Source organism: Lygodium microphyllum, chromosome 25, assembly GCF_053477565.2.
Source record: "Lygodium microphyllum isolate KBCC chromosome 25, Lygodium_microphyllum_v1.1.10, whole genome shotgun sequence".
Classification (NCBI taxonomy): Eukaryota; Viridiplantae; Streptophyta; class Polypodiopsida; order Schizaeales; family Lygodiaceae; genus Lygodium; species Lygodium microphyllum.
Window position 1 is genome coordinate 132,926,809 of NC_141159.1, and position 13,932 is coordinate 132,940,740.

At 40.8% G+C, this 13,932-nt stretch overlaps 1 protein-coding gene across 4 annotated transcripts in view; it reads left to right on the top strand.

Moving 5' to 3' along the window:
• Nucleotides 1-13,669, top strand: part of LOC148014763 (Peptidase C78, ubiquitin fold modifier-specific peptidase 1/ 2) — a 36,325-nt gene extending 22,656 nt beyond the window's left edge. For 2 of the 4 annotated variants that reach the window (XM_087667374.1, XM_087667373.1), the window contains exons 3-6: nt 11,427-12,458; nt 12,560-12,674; nt 13,306-13,401; nt 13,491-13,669. In XM_087667374.1, coding sequence (XP_087523500.1) covers nt 11,427-12,458; nt 12,560-12,674; nt 13,306-13,401; nt 13,491-13,574 — 1,327 coding nt within the window. In that variant the 3' untranslated portion in view covers nt 13,575-13,669. The remainder of the gene's footprint in view (nt 1-11,426; nt 12,459-12,559; nt 12,675-13,305; nt 13,402-13,490) is intronic. The other 2 variants (XM_087667371.1, XM_087667372.1) reach the window with 1 other exon arrangement.
• Nucleotides 13,670-13,932: the final 263 nt, after the last annotated feature.

The window sequence follows — 13,932 nt, forward strand, 5'->3', positions numbered from 1 at the left end:
AAGGCCAGATTGCATGTGTTGAAGGTGGTTATGTACTTATGTAACATGAAGCAAAAATGACTGAATGGTGTCCTTGGACTCAAATTTCATCTGTTGAAGCTGTTCATAAAGGGTCATAGCACGAACGAGGAAAGGTGCCTCATACAACAACTGAAGCGTCAACCATATTTCGGGTGACCTCCTGTAGGAGGTAATCATCAGTAGACCTTCTTTAGAAATACACCAAAGTAGTGCAGAATACGCATGGGAATCCCATGTAAGCAGAACTTCCTCATGGTTGTTCTCATCAAAATCTTCGAGAAGAGAAAAAGAATGTTGAGGTTGCAGAATAGCTCCACATACAATGTATCAAATCCGCTTTTGCACAAACCAAGCTTTCATCATAGCTCTCCATGTAAGATAGTCAGGTCCATGTAATTTATCATCGGTAGAAGTGCACGGAAGAGCCATTTGGAGAGGAGAAAATGTGCTATTGGAACAACTGGAACAGGTAGTATAACATGCTGAACCTTTGGAACAACAAACTATTAATGTAGATTTGCAGGTTGAACAGCTAGCAAACATTGATCATTGGGTTCGTAGGTTGACCAAAAATACCAAACAGCCAGATAGGTTTGTTCCTGGTGCGAATCATGTTGCTAATTATGTCATGTTGATAGATTGTGGTGAACCATCATGCTTCAAGGAAGCAATGACATAAAGGGCAACAAGAAATTGGTTAAAGCTATGCTGTCAGAGATGGAATCTCTAAAGAAAAATGGTACTTGGGATTTGGTGCATTTGCCTAAGGGGTAGAAAATCCTACGATACAAATGGGTTTACAAAATGAAGGTTGTCTCTAGTTCCTCGCCAAAGTACAAAGCACAGCTGGTTGCGAAAGGGTACAAGCAAGAACATAGGATTTGTAAAGAAAATTGCTAGGGTCTGCATTGAGGAAACACAGAGTGTACGACCATGACAGAAACACAAAGAGACAGACATAGACACAGAAAGAAAAACTCAAACCCTAAATGCAAAAACTTAAAACTCAAACATAGAAACTCAAACACAAACAGAAGAAGGGAGAGAAGAATATAACTCTGAAGTGAATGAATACTGCAAATGAATATAGGAGTATACAGATACTTAAGGGCTGAGCAATGTGTCGGAGAGCGACATCCACCGGAGACGGATCCCAAGTCTGTGACCACCAGTTGGAGTGTAGGATGGAGAGGATGCAACAAACACAGGTGTCAGGAGGACCTGGAGCACCAAACGCAAACTGGACAGATAACGAAGAGGGCTGGCAACTGTTGCCTGGTGTGGAGGAGTTGTTGCTTGATGGAGGAAGATGTTGCGTGGGAAGACGACACCAAACGCATGCAACTGAGGGTGATGAAGATACTGGGGATGGTTGGAAGATGCCAAACGCAGCCTGCAGGAAGGTGCCAAACAGTGGACAACAGCTTGGAGGAAGGCGCCAAGGCACTGCAAGGGCTGATGGAGAGGTGGCAGTAGTCTCGAAGGTTGGACAGCCACGTAGAGGTAGACTGATGGCTGAAATCTGCACTCGAGAGTGTAAAACTTGCACAGACGGGAATGAGGCTGAATGGGGGCAGCTTGTCTATTTATAGATGTTGAAGGGTGCCCCAAAGAATTAGGGCTCTTGGGGGACCATTAAAACTCTCTCAGACCGCTCCCCTTTTTAGGTTTTTTCATTAATTAAGTGTGTTTTGGGGCTGTTTAAGAATGCTAATCAGTTGAAAAGCGTGTTTTAGCTCAATAAGATTGACTTTAATGAGATCTTTTCTCTTGTTGTCAAAATGACTACTTTACGAACTATATTGGGTTTGGTTGCATGTGAGGATATGGAACTCATGCAGATGGATGTAAAGATTGTTGTTTTACATGGCGATCTGCATGAGGGCATATATATGCAAATGTTTTGTTGCGAAATGGCAAGAAAAGATGGTATGCAAACTCAAGAAAAGCTTGTATGGGCTGAAACAAGCACCACGTGAATGATATCACAAGTTCGATACATTCATGCAATCTCAAGGTTTTAAAAGAAGTCAAGTGGATCACTGCTTGTATACCAAGAAAGCGGCAGATGGCAGCCTTATTATACTGATTTTGTATGTGGATGATATGTTGATTGGTAGTAGGGATGTTTATGTGTTAGACACATTGAAGCAGAACCTACATAGTAGCTTTGATACGAAGGATCTTGGTGGAGCAAATCATATTCTTGGCATGTGTACACTTAGAGACAGATCAAAAGGTATTCTTTATCTGCCACACAGGAGGAGTATGTATCCAAGATCTTGCAGCGTTTCAATATGGAAGGGGGAAAAGCAATTGGTGTACCACTATCTCCATATGTGAAACTTAGTACAGAGGATAGCCCTACATTTGATGATGAAAAGGCTGAAATAGCTAAGATCCCATATGCTTCAGCTGTGGGTAGTTTAATGTATGCTATGGTTGCTACATGTCTTGACATAGCATTTGCGGTGGTAGTGGTTAGCAAGTACATGGCACATCTTGGTAGAAAGCATTAGGAAGAAGTGAAAGATATCATGAGATATCTTAAGGGCACAAAGGATGTGTGCATTTTGCTTTGGAAAACAGAAAGCATTTGTTGTTGGCTTTACAGATGCAGACTGTGCTGGTCATGCTGAGTGCAGGAAGTCTACTTCAGGGTATATATTCATCTTCATAGGGGGAGCAATTTCTTGGATCTCCAGGCTATAAAAGTGTGTTGCATTGTCTACTACAGAGACATTATGTGGCTGCCAATGAGGCATGCAAGCAGGCTTTGGGAGAGCTTGGCATTATTGAGACTCTTGTCCTCCATTGTGATAGTTAAAGTGCTATCATGCTAGCACGGAATCCCATATTTCATACAAAGACGAAGCATATACAGGTGAAGTATCACTTTATTAGGGATCTACTTGACAACAAAAGCATTGAGCTTGTCAAGGTACATACATATGATAATCTTGTAGATCTTTTGATGAAGGGACTTCTTGTAGAGCAGTTTGCTCATTACCGACAGATGATGGGAGTTGGATAGTATATGTATTTCAGCTTTGTACATACTTAGACTTAGCTGATTTTTTTCTCAATCTTCAGGCACGTCGTCTTTAAGTGGAATGTTGTTGGGAATAAAGGGCCACCGTGCCTTTTATACGTGCTTGAGTGTGAACATACCCTTAGCACTTGTACTTTAGTCCTTTACATATAACTATGAAAAACCTAAAGAGTACTGATTGATTGAGCCGCTCAGCTTAGCCGATCTAGACGTCATAGGTCTCGGCACAGACATCGATGACACCTTCATAGGTGGATACAGGGGATTATTGCTAGGGCCAAAGCTAGGTCCTCCATACTCACTTGAGATTGTACCATTTGGAGCTCATTGTTACTAGATAGAGCTCTATGTTTTACACATAGCCATAGTTAGTTTCCTTTCTTATTTTGCTTTGTGCTACATACATATTTTGCCCAGACAGTTGTACCATCATATACATGATTATCATATACATGATTGTAACTCATGGTCTCATAGGTCATTTTGGCCTTTTGTAGACGTTAATATATCATTTCATTTCTCTCTCTCTCTCTCTCTCTTTGCCATTGCCATTGCCTAACATTGAACCTTCATTGCATGTCAACCACCACACGAGCTAGGTTCCACTCGTGGATTGCTAGTCTGAAGTGGAGATTCCGATTGCTGAGATCTATGCATAAGGATGAGATCATACTCAATGGCAGAAATTTGATATAGTTTGTGGACTCCATGGTAATCTGATGGTTCTCTGCCCATATTAGATCGGGTAGTAGCAAGCTGGGAGATCCGCTCCTGATTGTTTCTGTCCATGTTTGGTTGTGGAGACTGGAGTGGTGGTTGGAATGTGTTTGAAGCCATTTGACCCTTCTATTGTTCTTGTTTTTGCGGATGAGCTTTCCAATCAAAGGCCAAGGTTTCTGAGAAAGCACTAGCTCTGATACCATGTGAAGAAATGCTCTAAACATAGAAAATACAAAACCAATCGTATGACAAAGCACAAATTGATAAACACAAAACACAGTTAGGGTTAGGGTAACTTAGAGACAGTGTACACAATAAATAATGAAGTGAATGACTTGAATATATAGTGCCCATGCAGCCAAACACAGTGTGCAGTGACTATTGAACCTTAAACTCTCATATCTCTAGGATCAAGGCAGAGGTTATGAGCTGGAGAGTATATCGTGCTCTGAACGGATCTTGAAACACAGCAAAGTAGCCTGTGTGTGTCGAACACCAGCAAATGTAGCTAGAGAGGTTGGATCTGATGCACACAAGCAGTATAGGAGAGAGAAAAAGAAAAAACCTAGGTATCTGAAAATTGGATGATAGTTGGAAGCAGTGGATAATTGTGTAGGAAGTGTAGGCGATAGCTGGAGGGTACCAGGCAACATCTGCAGGATGAAGGCGACAACTGTAGGATGTAGGTGAAGGTTGGAATCAAGTACCAGATGGTAGCAGATGGCTATGGAAAGCTTTGACCGCGATGTCCTTCGTGAACGGGATGTGGGCAGCAGAGATACGGCTCTTGAAACTTGCAAAAGTGAGATTGAGGGAGGGTGGTGGATTGCATGCCTATTTATAGAAAGTTTGGGGCACCCAAATTAGGGTTGTGTATGTGGGACATAGTAACTCTCTAGGATTGTGTTTCTTTTTAAAATAAGAAGGTTTCTTCATTAATTAAGCGTGTTTAGGGGCTGTTTAAGTCAGGCTAATGTAATTTTAGCTCAACACGTCTCATTCTCGCCTTAGCTTTCTAAAAGATTATGACATGAGGGGTTATGCTACAGAGACTTTCGAGAGAAAGTTTGTAGGCCATCTCATGGGCTATGCGTTGATGCCCTTTGATCATGTGCTTCCTAGCCATTTAAACTATCATTAAACATAGATGCTGCCCCTAGTGCCCTAGATTCTAAGTGATAGGGGTTAGGGTTGCATATGACAACTAAGCCATTTAGAGTTATTATAAAAAGACACTTTGTCCATCACTAGCACATAAGTGTGGCAATATTCATTGTGATCACCTTGAGCATTATGTTGAGCTAAAAATTCACTCCATATTGATTAGCTCTTTAAAACATCCCCAAAACATGTAAATTACCAAAAGTGTCATTAAATGGGAAGTGGTTCTAGAGAGTTTTTGTGTCCTACATGTAAAACCCTAATTTGGGAGGATCCTTTTGCCAACGAGCCAACATTAAGTTTGGGGAAGAATTTGTCATCCAAGGAGTAGATTGAAGGCCAATTCCTAAGCAAACCAAGGAGCAAATTGGTTTGAAGGCTTGTTGGTTGATATGGACAGCAAGATATATTGAAGATTGAAGGAGATCAGCTTGGATCTTAGTATACTTCAACCTTTAGCAATACAAGTTAAAGAAATATCATAAGGGATGCTAGTTTTGGAGCGAACTAGGTATGTAATGTCTAAGGTTAAGTGGTAACATTTACATTTTCAGTTTATGTGAATTTTATGCTTGCTGTAATTAGTGCCTAATCATGTTATTTACCACCCTATCCAAGAAGCAAGGCTAGTTTCATTAGTCACAAGTATTTTTCAAGATCCAATTTCATTCATAAGATTGAAGACATGTAATTTGGATCAATTAAAGGAGCTAGCTACAATGATGGATCATGATTCGTGGATCATGGTATGGCAAGTTACAAGTGCTAGGTGGCAAGTATAAAAAGTAGTAGATACAAAAAGAACCTAAAGGCTAAGACGCAAGGTGAGTTGTGTATAATTTGAAGGCTTCATGAAGAGGCTCATGCATTGTGATAGATATAAGGAATATAGAGATACAAGTAGAGATAGGATAAGGAAAAGACGAGGAGGTAAAGGAAGAGGAAATAGAAATAAAGCTACACATAGGGGATGAGGTGCAAGAGGAAGAGGAGGATATAGAGGTAGATGGAGAAGAGAGGAGTAGAGTAGCTTGTAAGAGTGAGGTAGAGGAAGAGGAGGTGGTAAGTGAGGTAGAGGTAGAGGTCGATGAGGATGAAGAGGAAAAGGTTAAAGCCAAAAACCACTTTTCTTTACGCCAACTTAAAACAAAAAAGCTATGGATCGTACTTGTTTGATTGGATTGGGCGGATTGTACTATATCGATCTGTCCATGTACGGAATGCAACCCTGTTTAGAAGAGACACAAGTTGGATGATAAGACTGTTCTTGCATATTTATCAGATATAGTAATGAAAGCAAAGGATACTAGATTTATCAACCCTTCATAGGCAAGATTATTGTGGGCCAAGATATTCTCTCTAAAAATACCTCTCATGTTTTGCTGGAGTGTCAAAAGTAGACTATTTTTGATGCTTCAGACATCCTTGACATCCTATTACCGCCCTCCCATAATAGTTCCGTGGCTGATTCTTCTACTCAGTCTTCATTTCCACCATCTCCGGGTACATTACAACAGCTGAATCAACTTGATTTACAGCCACAACAACAGCTTGACACTTTGTCTCATGAGTCCTCAATCTAAAAACACTGAAGAGGATATCCAATTGACTTGGATTATGTCATGATGATGGCCCCCTCAATGGTTGCAAATTGGATACCCAAGTAATAGTGAAGTAGACTAAGATCTATCGTGGCAAAGGTCTATTGTAAATCAAGCTTAAATGCTGCAATTTGACAAGCATTGGTCCCAGTGACAAGCATGTCATCAACATAAAGAACGAGAATAATAAAATCAGATCATTGACGTTGAACGTAGAGAATAGCCTTTGTAGGGCTATTCTGGAAGCCAAGATGTAATAGATAAGAATGCATGTTGGCATACAAAGCCCTTGGAGCCTACTTTAAACCATACAAAGTCTTCTTGAGATGACAAACTCTATGCTTGGAGCCATTGACCTCAAATCCTAGAGATTGTATAACAGATACCTCTTCAGTGAGATACCCATGGAGAAATGTCGTCTTGATGTCCGACTGATACACCTCCCAATGAAAGTGAGCAGCAAGGGCAATAATACTATTGATGGTAATGATACAAGAGGTAGGGGCAAGGTCCCCTTGAGTCTATTCCTTGCTACTAGGCATAGTCCTTAGCAACTAGGTGGGCTTTGTTCCTTTTAATAGAACCATCTGACTTTCTTTTAATTTATAAACCATTTGATACCTATTGCACACTAGTCGAGAGGCAACTCACATAGCTTCTAGGTGTCATTCTAATGGATAGAATCAAATTTTGCCTTCATTGCTTCCACCCAATGATCATATGAAAAAGCATCTTTATAGCATAAAGGTTATGCCTTACATGTTGTAGCCACAAATGCACATGCAAGAAGATTACCTTGTCCTTTGTGAGTGGAGGCTCGTGTGCGGTTAGCAAAAGGAAGAGGCTCCTTGTTGTCCTCAAGAGTGTCTAGTAGCCAACAAGGGACTCTTTTAGGCTATTGAACTTCAGCTCTAGTGTGCTCCAAATGGTTGTCAAGCCCGTGTCTACTCCCTTGGAGCTTGGTTTCAGATGCACTTATGATGATGGTAGCAGATCTTTTGACACTACTTTATATTAGCAGGCTGTTGGATGCATGATTTATTTATGTCACATGAGGCTCGATCTTCAATTTGCTGTCTCCTAGTTGAGTAGGTTCATGCACGGTCCTTTAATACTTCATTGGTAGGTAATGAAGTATATCTTTCGATTTCTTAAAGGCAACTAGGATCTTGGCCTTTTCAAGAAGGTTGATTTTTTATTCTCTTTAAATGGATATTCAGATATAGCGTTTAGGCTAGATATTCAGATTCTTGTGTCTCTCATAGTGGCAACTGCTTCTTCTTGGATACATCTCTTGTTTCTTGGTTCAGCAAGAAACAAACTATAGTTGCTACTTCTAGTTGTGAGTCTAAGTACAAAGTGGCGTTCATAGCCACAGTGGAGTGTGCTTGGCTCTCCAAGCTACTTGCAGATCTTCATGTCATAGAACGACTTCAACACTTATCTATATTGGCAGCCGGAGTGCTTTGGCCATCACATGGAGCCTAGTTTTCCATGCTTGCACAAAGCATATAGAAGTTCATTACCATTATGTTCGTAAGTGGATGCTAGTTGGAGATATAGAGTTGTCTTACATACCCATTGAAGACAACTTGGTAGATCCTTTCACGAAGGCTCTTCCTCGATCAAAGTTCTAGGCTTTCTAGCATGGCTTGAACTTGATTCCATTTGTTTCATTATCTATTATACTTTGTACTGTCATTGGTTGCTATATCCACTTGGATGACCTTGTGCAACCTAATCTTATATCGCATTTTTATTTTCTAGGATTTTGTTATAGTCCCTAGACCACACCCATTCCATGGAGGGAACTTTGTAGGCCATCTCGTGGACTACACATTCATGTCCTTGTTACTCCTAGTGTCCTAGACTCTAAATAACACTAGGGTTAGGCTCTCATATGATGGTTGAGCCATTTAGGGTTAGGATTTTCTATAAAAAGACACTTTGTGCATCACTAGCACACAAGTGTGGCATGATTCATTGTGATTGCCTTCAGCATTGTACTCTCTCTTATTCATTAATACATTGCCTCTCATTTTGTGATTGAGTATTGTTGTGCATTGATTAATTCTCACATTATCTTTCATTCTCTATCAATTAATTACACAATTACTCCACACTTGGGCTGTCAAGATTCACCTTGCTCCCAAAGAAAATGGAGACAAACTAGAGATCATAGTGGAGACTGATCACTTTGCTCGGAATTGCCTACAAGATCCTTTGGTCTTAGACTAGTGCCATTGATGTTAGATATTTTCCTCCCCACCTAGACAGGTTTTGTTTGAGAGCGCAACATCTTGGACATCTTCATGTTTTGGGAGTCCACCACTCTTGCTCGATCCAAGAACCAAGACCTTTTTGTGCTCCTTCTTGACTTACAAATTCAGCATTTAGAGATCAGTTAGATGGGCTGCCCCCTTTTTGTTCGTATGTATAGGAGAGGGCATGAGCTCCTTCTTGAGAGACAGATCCACAGGTATTAGAGGCATTATGTTATCCATCCTTGAGTTTGAGGAGCTTCTTGATATGGAGTTTACTGATGATACAATAGTCTATCTAGACAAGGATGAGTGTAATTTTTAGGGCCTTTGTAGTGGTCATGGAGATATTCTATAGAGTTGGCAGGTGCCTCAATCAATTGGCACGTTGCACAAGTCCTATGGATTTTGGGTATGTGATTTTTTTTCTGTGGTGAGATATCTAGGATACCATGTGGGGATTGACATTACCTCAGAACAGTAGTTGGCACCTCTTCTTTTGAGCATTGGATAGAAACTCCTCTAGAGCTCAACGAGGCTCTCACTAGCAAGGAGAGTGGTGATCACCAACTAGGTTCTTGCGACCATGTGGTACATCACTTCTTGTCGGGCATTCTCTAGGTCATACATTGGCTATGTGACTCTAGGGTCTTCCATTGGATAGGTGAAGCACCTTATCAAGAACTTTATTTGGTTACGAGGAGATGGTAGCTCGGCTAGAGTGAAGATGGCTTGGATGTCATCATATAGTGTAGATCTAGAGGAGGATTGGGGATTGTAGACCCAGATAGCCAAAGCAAAGCCTTATTGGCTAAGCTTATTGTTAGGGTTCTTCTTCCAAGAGAGGAGCCATGGAAGAAACCTGTGATAGGGAGGCATGAGTGTATCACATCCACACATGGAGGACCGTGGCAGTCTCTGGACTTTTTAGGAGATCAGGAGCAGAGACTTAGGGAGGAGCTTTGAGGTCAGACTTGCAGCTGCTATTATGAGACCATGGAGGTTTGTACCATTGGGCTTTCAATAGCTATCACCAAGTACAACCAAAAAGAAGAGGAGACAGCCTTTTCCCTTCAATCACTATTTGAGATGAGAGTCGGGCCACTCTCTTGGATAGAGGACTTATCCTGGGGGAGGTTCTTTTTACACATTGCTGTTACAGGGGAAGAACTTTTTGCATTCAAGCTTGGAACATAGAGCCTCCCACAAAAAAACCTAGATGCACAAATGGTGGCTGAACTGTTTGTTGTACTTGCTGCACTTGTTGAAATATTACCGTCCATTGACCTGGGTGCCCAATGCAAAAGTGAACTGCTAAACTGGAACACTCTTCATTGGTGGTACCATTGTATGCTGTTCAACAGCAGACTGACTAGTGAGCTGTCTCCCAGCCATCGTAGGCTAACTAACTGACTGGTACATCCTGCTGTTTCCCCTTTGCTGGCTCTGAAGGGTCCAACCGTGCGGGAAACTTATTTTGTTCAGTTTGGTATATTTTGTTCTTTTCTTGGTCAGTGTCCCACCTTTTGGGCCCGGCCATCCTATTTTGGCTCTGGATACATTTTGCTCTTCAGTTTGTTGCAGTTTGGTTCTTTTCCTGGTCAGTGTCCGTACTTTTTGGGCCCACCCATCTTATTTTGGCTCTGGATTCATTTTGCACTTCTATGAGTTGCATGCCTATTTTGGACCACTTGTCAGTAAGGCAACCACTCTCTTTAGTCATTCTGTCTTTCACCTGCAGTCCTCACACTCCTAGCACCCTTACTGCAGTCACACCCTGACACATGCAGGGACTTTCATTGTACCAGCCTTTTTGATTATTGATGCTGATTTCTTCAGCTTTCTGTCATTTCTCTTTAATGTTCTCTCTTCTGTTTGTGTGTTCATGTTTCTGGTCACGTTCTAATAATTTTTAGCTAGGCGGCATTTATTGTGGGCTCACAGTAAATATGCAATGGCTGGCATGTATCCTTGTCCAATGCTTAGAAGGCATATTTCTCGTATCCATTAATTTTTTTTAAAATTCCTGTTATAAATCAGCCTTAATGGTCTTGCAGTGCTGCCAGAAAAAGGTAGGATTAAGGTTATCCTCCTTGTAACAGTTGAATGAGGTAAGTCTCATAGTGTATGGAGAAGCTCTGCCTCAATGTTGGAGACATGTTTTGTACATGCATCTATGTTCTCATTATGACGTGTGTGGCATGCATATCGGCAAGTTTCTTCTTTTTTTACTCATATTTCACTTACTTTTCTTCCTAGACCTAGGCATACCAAACTACTTACTCTTATGTCTTGACTGTACACTACCTGTTTAACGTCTCCATTTCCAGCAAGTATGGATATATTAGAAAGTGAGCATGGTTCACATATGAAGTTTCTGAATCTGTATGTACAATAGAAGTGCTTTCCTATTGTGCTTGACATACTGATATCACTACAATGGAGAGTAGCATGAAGTTCCTATAGAGCTGTCACTCAAGAGGTGCTTGCTTTCTTTGTTTCTTTCAAGATTGTGACAGCCTTCTGCTTGATATAAAAGCTGTTGAATGAAGGATTCTGCACAAGGTTAAGCATTTTTATAATTTGTCTTTAAACTGGGTGACTGTGAAGTCAGGTATCAGAGGAAGACTCTGCACAATCAAATCAACTTAATGGTGAGGAAAGACAGAGTGACACAGATACTACTATAAAGAAGCAGAGAACAGGGACAAGTTTAGCTTCATGCAGTGGCATGCATGTACCACACAAACTTGAAACATGCAGTTTGGTGGTGATCCAAAAGAAGGGAATCTTCAAGCCAGTAGAGGAGGGGATTATGAATCTCCTAAGAAACTGCTTGAAGTTAGAAACTTGGAGTCTTTCGTGTACAATCATTTCAAGTCATATTGACCATTTTGAGAGCTGTTTGTCGGAGGATTTTGGGTGGGGTTGTGGTTGGCGTAATATCCAGATGTTAAGTTCCCACTTACTTATGAGACAATGGGCAAGCAAAGTCCTTTATGGTGGTGCAGGTTTTGTGCCTGACATTCCTTCTCTTCAGCAATGGCTAGAGGTAGCTTGGTCCTTAGGCTTTGATAAACCTGGTGCCGAGTTTTACCATCACAAAATTCATGATACCAAAGAGTGGATTGGGACAACAGAGTGTGCAGCACTGTTTCGCTCTTTTGGTTTGCGAGCTAGAATAGTAGACTTCAGTTCTGCAGGTAGCGCCCTCAAGAAAAACAGTCAAGCTTCAATTGAAAGATGGTTGCAGCGCGTTCCAGCTAAAGATGCAGATGCTCAGAGCAAAGCTACTGATCAGATGCTTGAAAGTGAATATTTCCACCACAGTGTTCAGTGTGATGTCTGCGGTGCTTATCCTATTAAAGGAATTCGGTATAAAAGCAAAAGAAAAAGTGACTATGATTTGTGCTCTTCCTGTATGTTTGCTAACAATGAGAAGTTAGAGGGCTTTGAGAAAATCGTGATGCCCTCCGGCATGAAGGGTTCTTTCAATGGGAAGGAAGTTGCCACTGATGAAGATGTCAATCATGAATGCTTCGTAAATTGGGTATGGAGCTACTTAACAGGAGGTATCAAAGACCTGTCTTTGAGAGCCTGTGCTGATCAGTTGCAAGGACATGTTCTTGAGAGTGACTGCACGTAAGTAGTTAGCAAAATAAGCGTTATACATAGAACACCATGGGAGTATAGGATTGCTTTGAGAAGTTGCCCAATGCCCCTTTTGTCTCATGTTTTTGCAGGCCTCTTTACTTTCAGCATCAAGGTCATTCTCGAACAATAGTAGGGATGCAGAGGAGGAGGAAAAATGCCAATTCAAAAGAGGAAAATTTTCTGCTTGTTTTGGATCCATCTACTGTATGTTGTCTTGCGGCTCAAACTTTGTATGATTTCTGAATAGTAGAGTTTTGTGCCATAAGTTTTTCTTGAACTCTATTTTGCTGTTCTATATTTGCATTGTCCATTCTGTACCACTTCTAATTGGTAGCTCAAATTGCATACTTCATCAGTCTCTGATAGACCAGAGAGTAGGAGTGTGCCTTGTTGATCAACCGATTAAGCTAGAGGCTAGTGTTGGTTTACAGTACGAAGTCGGTAGTCACCTTCCAGGCTTCCAGGACTTAGTATTTCTGAGAATCGTTTGGGAAGCAAACTAACCTCCCCAGGCAATGGACGTGAAGGGATCTCAAAAGCTCATAGTAAAGCTATTGGTTTCTGAGAGTGATCGGAAGTCTAGTTTCAAAATTTAGCTTGTGCTGTTGAAATCATGGTGCAATTATTTTATATTTTACAGTAGCCTGTTTTGCTTTGGACTACCAACAGACGGATCTGTGCTTGAAACATCTGTTTGAAACACATAAATGATAATTCTCTTTTGGAATTTGGGAATCTTTTATATAACGTTGAGACATGCAACTTGCTATGTGACACCCAATGGCCAACTTTGGATTTTCTTATGGATTGAAGTTTGCGTGTTTGATGATCATAGAGAACTCAGGAGCTTGTCCAATCTCTGAGGGGTAAGAGACAATGGCAAAAGTTGATAAAGCGTGGTGTACACACATTAAAGAAACAGTCTTATCAGGTTGGCACAGTTTTGTTTATTGTAAGCTGACTAGCAGTAAGAGGTGGACCTATAGTGAAGCTGAGGTATTGTATTGTGATTTATTACAGGTTTGTTATATTGAGCCAGGAATAGCTCAAGAAGAAGAACTAGAGCAGCTGAAGATATTGAAAAGCGAACAGTTTATGTACTGATTGGGTTGAAGCAATAATAAAAGGGACTTTTGTTTTAAGAGGATCTTCTTTGAGCAAGTTTTAAAAATAACTCTTAATTTACGTTTCTTGGAATTTTGACTGGTTCTTCTCTTCTTGATGTCCTTGTTAGTGTCTATGTTGTGCTTACTTATTTTGCAATAGTTGGCCTTGTCAGCATAATAAGCAAAAAACAGTCATTTGCATTGGAAAGGGAAGCAAACCAAAAAAAGTAAGATCTAAGACAAGCACAATTGTCCAAGACGGCTTAAAAGCTTTTGCCCGAGCTATTGGCCATGTTGTCAGCAATTGTTTGGTGTCCTGAAAGCTGTTGTGAAGTATGAGCCTTTGGAAATAGTAA